This window comes from Echinops telfairi, unplaced genomic scaffold (assembly GCF_000313985.2).
Source record: "Echinops telfairi isolate 266 unplaced genomic scaffold, ASM31398v2 ScPeMD7_18;HRSCAF=68, whole genome shotgun sequence".
NCBI classification, from domain to species: Eukaryota; Metazoa; Chordata; class Mammalia; order Afrosoricida; family Tenrecidae; genus Echinops; species Echinops telfairi.
Genome location: NW_022103915.1, coordinates 13527001 through 13534777, shown reverse-complemented (window position 1 = coordinate 13534777; position 7777 = coordinate 13527001). Strand labels below are relative to the sequence as shown.

General features: G+C 52.1%; 1 protein-coding gene across 1 annotated transcript in view; it reads right to left on the bottom strand.

The window, feature by feature from the left end:
- The window catches only part of TTC7B (tetratricopeptide repeat domain 7B), a 248850-nt gene that overhangs the window by 154598 nt on the left and 86475 nt on the right, over nt 1-7777 (bottom strand). Inside the window, exon 6 of the mRNA XM_045288134.1 lies at nt 1870-2047. Coding sequence (XP_045144069.1) covers nt 1870-2047 — 178 coding nt within the window. The remainder of the gene's footprint in view (nt 1-1869; nt 2048-7777) is intronic.

Sequence of the window (7777 nt, the reverse complement as noted above, 5' to 3'; positions counted from 1 at the left end):
ATGGCATGTGGACTGTATTGAGGGGAAAGCCAGCCGGGTGGGCATCTGCAGGAAATGAAAGTTGTGGCTCAGCCTCCAGGCCTGGCGGGAAAGCCCCATTAAGTGTGATTGTAGTTTCTAGATCTGCACTCGGCCTCCATAAGGCTCCTACCTAGAACAGATGAGGAACTGGGATTCAGAAAGTGACGACATCTGGGGGGGGTGGGGGTGTGTGTCAGGAAATCCGAGTAGAGGCCAGGACTTGAGCTTTTCTGTCTGTAAGGGGTGGCGAGGCCATGGCAGAAAAGTATCAAACAGGCTCAGAGCGCCCTCTGTGTGGCCAGTGGACGCGATGGAGGCTGCAGGGCTGGGGATGCGGGGTGGGGGGTGGCAAAGAGGGAGCTCCTCGGTGTACCTGGCACCTTGGTACACCTAGGTACACTTAGGAGGCGAAAACAAACAAACAAAATATCAAGAGGATATTTTTAAGATGTAAATGTAATTTTTAAAGCTGAACCCCAAACCTGCCTCTCGACTGTGCACCGTCGACGAGTGGTCGGCATTTTCAGAGGGAACCTTTGGGGAGTGCCAGATAGCTGCCTGATGAAGCAGGACGAGCACCAGGCAGTAAACAAAGGTGCAGCTCCACAATGCCAGGGAGCAAGGAGCTGAGGGGGAATGGAAGCAGGCTGGGGGGGGAGCTCAGAAGGGCTCCCTTTGTCTGAGTCGAGGGAGGAGACACACAGTGAACGCTAGCTAGCGGATGAGGCTTAAGAGGCAGCTGCATCTGAAATGCTGCCCCCGTGGACAACACGACCATCCTTTTCAGATGCCATGTGGGCATTCAGTATCTGGCCACCCCCATCTCTCCCAGCGCTTTCTCTGTGGTCTCTGGAGCCTGCAGTCCCTTGACCATTTCCCAATCTGATAACCGCCCAAGAGACAGCAGCGCCTACTTAGTCACCCACGCACGCTCCCTTCACCTCACGTGCAGCTTCTGCAGACAGAGCTGAAGCCTCTGCTGGACAGACTTCAGGGAGTCACCCTCATGGCTGCGGCTCCCCAGCCCTTTATCAGCTCTCTCTCCCCCCTCCCTTCCCGACTTCCGCCCAAGCTGAAGCTAGATTGGCTCTCTGGCTCCTTTTCCCCAAAGCCCTAAATCTGAAAGTTTGTTGAAAACCTAGACGACGTTCTAAAGAAATATCACTGTCCATTACTGCCTTACAGCTCGTTCGGTTGAAAACGCATTGTTTAAAACAAAAGGATCAAGGAATTGGTGAAGAAAAAAGGAAAGAAAAAAAAAAAGGTTAGCTCTGGCTTGTAAACAGTTGTCACTAATTGCTGTGTGACTGGGGGGTGCTCATAGGAAGCAGAATGAGAATCCCGGAGACCAGTGAGGATGGTGAGAATGGCAGCCGAGCACTGAGACGGGAGCAGCTCCCACTGAAGCGTCCTCCCCGGAGCAGCACGATCAGCTGCAGCGATGAACGTATTGAGGAGCTGTGTACAGCCTACTCGGTGGGCAGATGACATTCGTTCAACTGGCTCTTGGGGGAGGACAATCTTCTGCGCAGCCGAATGTTCCCCATGTCTCCCTCCCAGGCACTCGTCTACAAAGAGGTCCCCAACCCAGCACCACCCAATCCAAGCCACAGCCTCTGGGTCGGTTTCCACTCATCCCTCCGTCCTCCAGGAGGACGGGGCACAACAGCCCTGCCGGACTTCCAAAGCTGGGAATCAGGGCGGAAATGCAGACGGCCCCATCTTTCTCCCTGGGGAGCTGAGTGGTTGGTCGGTTGGAGCCACCTGGCAATCAGTTAACAGCCCAGCCAATCAAAGCCCCATCCAGCAAGGGTTTCTGGGTAGAAATGCAGACCGCCATGGCCATACTTCTCTCCTGAGTAGACGCGTGCTCTTCGGGCCAGGGTGTAGGTTTTCGTGTTTGCTCCTTTCCGGAGCGGGTCGTCCAGGGGCGACTGGCCTGGTGGGTCCTCCAAGGGGTTCCAGTAGCTCTGCTCACACATACCCCGCAGCAAGATCTCTGCCAGCTGCCTGGCGATCGTCTGGTAACACAAAGGGGGAAAGGGAGAGACGTGAGTCTCCTGGACATCCATTTTCATCCGTCAACCAACATGGAGCAATCATCACTTTATGCTAGGCAGGATTCCAAGAAGCAGCCAGAGGTTGGGTTTGGTTTTACATTTAGGATGAAAACCATACCAGTTTATGACACAAAAGAACAGAAATTGTGAGAGGCTAGAGTTTGGGGAGTTTGTATCAATTCTGTGGCAGTGGGTTTTGGGGGGTTCATTTTGTTTTTGAGTTTTTTAGAAACGAAGTTCACGGACTTCAAACGCTGCCTTGGCCTTTGTTAGGTTTGGGAACACTGAACGCTTTTATACCTGACACAGCTACAAGGTGTGGCCAAGATCTTTGCCTAGAGCTCTTACGAAGAACAGGTAACGGCCCAACAGACGCCAGGCAAGCCCCAACCCCAAAACCTTCCAGCAAAGGACTCTGCTAGGGTTCATCCGTGCGAGAGCTCTTTAAAAAGCACGTGCCAACTTACATGCCCCCCACGCCAACAGCTTAGTGATTTCGGATGGCCACCCCAAACCAAATTCAAACCCAACCCACTGCCATCAAGTGATTCCAATCAAGAGGGTTCCAACTCAGTGAGCCCGTATGGCAGCAGACAGCCTCAACTCTTCCCCTGGAGCCGGTAGGTCGGCTGTGAAGTTCTCAGAGAGCGATGTCCAGGAGGGGCACAGCCCCTGCGCTGTGTTCTGCAACCTTCCATTCCAGCTTCATCTTGATTTCATTTCAAATCATATAAACGAACCATGACTTCAGCTGGAAGCTTCCACAGGCAAAAAAAGCCGCCGCTCACTGTGGTTGGGAAATCCACGCTAAACGAAGAGAACATTAACGAGGGCCTTCACTTCCCGGATGTATCTACCACGCAGAGGGATTCCGGCCCAATCCATTCGCTTGGACAGCTTGCGCCGGATGCCATTTCCCCTCGGAGCGCTCACCGGCCGGAGAGATTTTTGTTTTTTAAGACGATTTTGAAGCGACTTCGTGTTTTAACGACATCATCTTATCAGCGCATGATCAAATTGTGAAGGACACTTGGCTCTGCCCCCTGGAGGGTCCAGTCAAGGTCATGAAGGGCATGTGCAGATACAAAAGGGAAACGACTGTTAGGGTCACCCATGGGGTGCAAGCGTGACACAGTGGGTGAGAGGGTCGGCAGGTGTTCACCTGGGAGAGAGAAGGGCCATCAGGGGAGGGGGTGGGAGGGACTCCCTGGGGGAGGGGGTGGGCCAGTGCTGTGAACTGGTGGATGCAGAAGTAAGTGATGAGCTGAAATGTCAGCATTCCATCGAACTCATAGTAATAAATAATAACCTAATTCAGAATGCAGAACGGAGAACTCACCAAGATCACCAACACGACGCAGGGCACGTCTGACTTTTTAATAGCCTGGCCGTATGTCTCTTGCCGCTTCAAGGCTTCAAACAGTCTGGTAGCATCAGATTCAGAACGAATGGGCGGAGGGAGCCAAGCAGCCTCGAGAGGAGGCCTGAGCGTTTGTGGACACATCTGGTCGTCCAGTGTGCTTGGCGATCCTTCTCGGCTGTGCTTTCGGACCAGCTGGAGTTGGCGAGTGAAGTTTTCTACCGTGCAGGTTTGCGGTGGGCAGCTCATGGGAAGCAACACAGACCGTGTTGGAGGCTGATGGAAGCCTGTCTGAGGAATCGCATCAGCTGACGTTTCCTGAGTCCTGGTTAAAGTAGGTCACGTGGGTGAGTACGACCGGCCTGGGCCGTGAGAAAAACACTTGCCAAGTCCGTCAGTTATTTCTGGTGTGCTTCCAGATCTTGGAGGGAGCGAGTTAAGCTAGCTAGTTGATAATGACCATGGACTGTCGTAGACAACAAATCACTGTGGAATCCCTGGAAGACCTTGCCCCTGACCTGCTCGGTCTGAGGTAGGCTGTGAATAGGACACAAAAACACAACCCATTGCCAACGAGCCCAATTCGGACTCCTGGCAAAACCATCTGTTACAGGGTTGTCTTGGGGGTAACCTTTACAGAGCAGTCCCTAGAGAAGGACATCGCGCATAGTAAAGCAGAGGGGCAGTGGAAAGGAGGCAGGCCCTCAGGGAGACGGATGGACACAATGGCTGCCACAGTAGGGTCCGGCACGGGAACCAGGGTGAGGGTGGTGCAGGACAGGGCACTGTTGGGTTTCATTGTGCGCGGGCGCACTGTGGTCAGAAACAACTGTGGACAGCATCAATGTCCCCCGAGGCAGATCACCAGGTCCTTCTCCCATGGGGCCTCTAGGCGGGTTTCAATCGCCAACCGCTAGATGCCCAGCCAACGGGGAACCATGGGGTACACCCAGGATGGAGCGTATAGAATGTGTATTTGGTCAACGACCCTCGGATGATTCCGAGGCACATTTTTAATTTGACACTCCAGGAACTGGAACGGGGTTAACGAGGCCACCTGAAGATCATCGAGCCAAAGGCAAACCTGTGCCTCCAGTGACGTGAGCAGAAAGTGGCTCCCCCACCCCCCACTAAACACTGCTGAACTAGCAGCGGACAACACCCAGGTGCAGTCCTCGGCCAGCCGGGCTTTCAGGAAGCAGCCCCTCGGTGGGTGCTGCTCAGGAGCAGAGCAGAAGCACTCCCTCACTGCCCTCAGTAATGAGACCAGGGACGAGGCCCTCCTCCCTGTTTTCCGCACACATCTCTCGGTGGACCCCTACCTCAGAGGGGTTTTAAGAGTTAAAATGCACTGCCTGGAAAAGCGTAAGACAACAATCGGAGACGGTCTCCGATTTGGAACAGTGAAGCTGAAGCAGGCAGCAAATGAGTATGCGCCCACCTTCTGAAGCAGGGGTCCTCGAGCTTTGTAAACAGGGGGCCAGTTCACTGTCCCTCAGACCGTTGGAGGGCCGGACTATAGTTTTTTTAAAAAAACTATGAACAAATTCCTATGCACACTACACATATCTTATTGTGAAGGAAAAAACAAAATGGGGCAAAAACACCGGGGGCCGGATACATGTCCTCGGTGGGCCGCATGTGGCCCACGGGCCGTAGTCTGAGGACCCCTGTTCTAAAGGCAGGCAGGAATCAGTCCAGAAGCATATACTTCTGAGAGCCAACAAAATGACCACGTTATTCCGTGTGTAAGGACTAGTCCGTGATGTTGGCTGCAATCCTTTGGTGAGTGTGTCAAAGTTCCCTATTTGCTCCCTGGGTGCCCTATTTCCACTGGCCTCTTCTCCCTGTGCCCCCTGCCTTCTAGTCTTTGATTAGGGGCCAGTGTTGCCCATGTGGTCTTGTAGAGTTGATGATCCAACAGACCATGGCTCCACGTGGGGGGTTCCTGCTGGTTTTATAGGTCCATCCATTATTTGGCTGAGAAGTCTCCAGCAGTTTCTGCACTTCTGAATTACAAGGTTGTCTTGGCAACGGTCTCCAGGGTAAGTGTGTATATTTTAACCCCATAATTCTAGGAAGTCCTACAGCTTCGTCATTTAGCCCCATCAGTGATGTGTCCATGTAAACACTCGGCAGACCCCCAAACACCACAGCTTCATCGAGAAACCTTTTCCCGTGACAGGAATCTCTTAGCCTTGTTCAGATGAACACCCTCCCACAGCACTGCAAGGCGTCATGGTTGAGTGGAGGGCGATGGCAAGGATGGCACAAGACTCCAGAAACTGCGCCCCATTGACTGTGACATGTGACATTTGCTCTGCTTCCAGGAAGCCGCCTGCATTAGTCCGGGTAGACTAGAGAAACAAATTCATGGGCACTCATATGTGTATGAGAAAAAGAGGTTTATATGCAAGAGCAAATGAATATTGAGAAAACATCCCAGCCCAGTCTAGATCAAGTCTATAAGTCCGATATTAGCCCATCTGTCCGATGCCATAAGTCCGATATTAGCCCATCTGTCCGATGCCAATCCATAAAGTCCTCTTCAGACTCACGAGACACATGCAAGGATGCTGAGTGCGGGATGATCACAGGCCAGGGGGTAGAAAGTCTTTGGATCCAGTGGCATTGTAAGCATCTCAGCACTGGCAGGGGTCTCTGTGTGGCTTCTCCAGGTCCCAGGGCACGGGGAGTGTAGTGCCATGTGTCTTGTCAGCAGAGCATCTCCAAGGGAGGGAGTGGAGTGAGAGGGTCTCTCCCGCCTCCAAGGAGGAAAATACAGGAGTTCCCAGAATTCTTAGAAGAAGGCCATGCCCACGCAGAGTCCTCATTGACTATGACCCGATTGACAGACTAGACTCCACCCCTTCACTCTTAATCCTCAAATTGACACCAGATTATGTAACTACCACACCACCCCAAGTCTTCATCAACACATACAGTTCAATCAGACCGGTACCTAGGTGTCTATAAGGAGCCTCCCATACAGGAAAGTGAAGGGGTTAAAAAAAGGTGAGGGGCATTCAAGACAAGAGGAAAGCCAGGCTTCTGATAAGCCAGCTAATGAGATGTGCTTTACTCATTTTTCTCTTCCAAGTTTTCAGCCAGTGGAATTAGCCAGACAACGAGGTTCTCCTTAGCCTCCACGATGCTTTGCTCCGAGTTTTGGCATAAATCTTTCTCCACACGGATCTTCCACGGGGCCCATCTGCCTTCCAAGAACCAAACCCACTGTCACCGAGTCCGTTCCAGCTGCAGGACAGGGCGGAGCTGCCTCCGTGGATTTCCTAGATGGTCATTCTTTATGGGAGTAGAAAGCTTGGTCTTTCTCCAGCAGAGCAGCTGGTCATTTCAAACTGCTGACCTTGATGTTAGCAGCCAAACACATAACCCCCAGGCATTTCAAGAGGGAGGACTGACATTAAGCAAACGAAAAAAGACTCAACATCATTAGCTATCAAGGAAATGCAAATGACTGTTACACCAAGCTGGTACTTCACACCCACTCATCAAAATAATCCTGTAGTCAGTAAATTCTGACTCACAGCAACCCTATAGGACAGAGTAGAACAACTCCCATCGGGTTTGAAAGGCTGTAGTCTTTATGGAAGCAATCCCCCCATCCCCGACCACCCCCCCCACCACCACCACCCCCGCCCACAGAGTGGCTGGAAGTTGGATGCAAACTTCCAACCTTTAGGTGAGCAGCTGAGTGCTTAACACTGTACCACTTGGGTGGCGGTGACTGAAAAAGCAGGTAATCACAAGTGTTGGCAAGGGCATGGGGAAACTGGAGCCCTCATCACTGCTAGCGGGAATGTAAAAGGATGTAGCCACTTTGGGGAGCAGTCTGACAGTGCTACCAAAGAGGGCTCCCGAAACATAAGCACACCATGTGACGCGGCTCTTACGTCCTTAGGTATAGGCCAAAGATGAATGAAAATACATTGTAACCCCTAAAACTCGTGCAGAAGTGTTCAAGCAGCTTGTTCATCATAGCCACAAGGCACTAGGGTCTGTGGCCGGATAAACAAATCCATAAAATGTGGTGGATGCCTACAGTGGAAGGTTCTGTGGCCATAGAAAGGAAAGGGGGACTGGAGTGTGTGAGAGCATGGGTGACCCTGGAAAACAGTACACCGCGTGAAAGAAGTCGCTCATGAGTCCACATATTGTGTGATTTCAGGTAGATGAAGTGCCCACAATTAGGGAAGGCTATACAGACCACATGTAGTCACAGAGTTTCTCTTGAAGCTGAGGAAATGCTCAGGAATTGAATATTTGTGTGGGCTGGATGGCTGTACACCTCTCAGAGCATACTAAAATCCGGCCA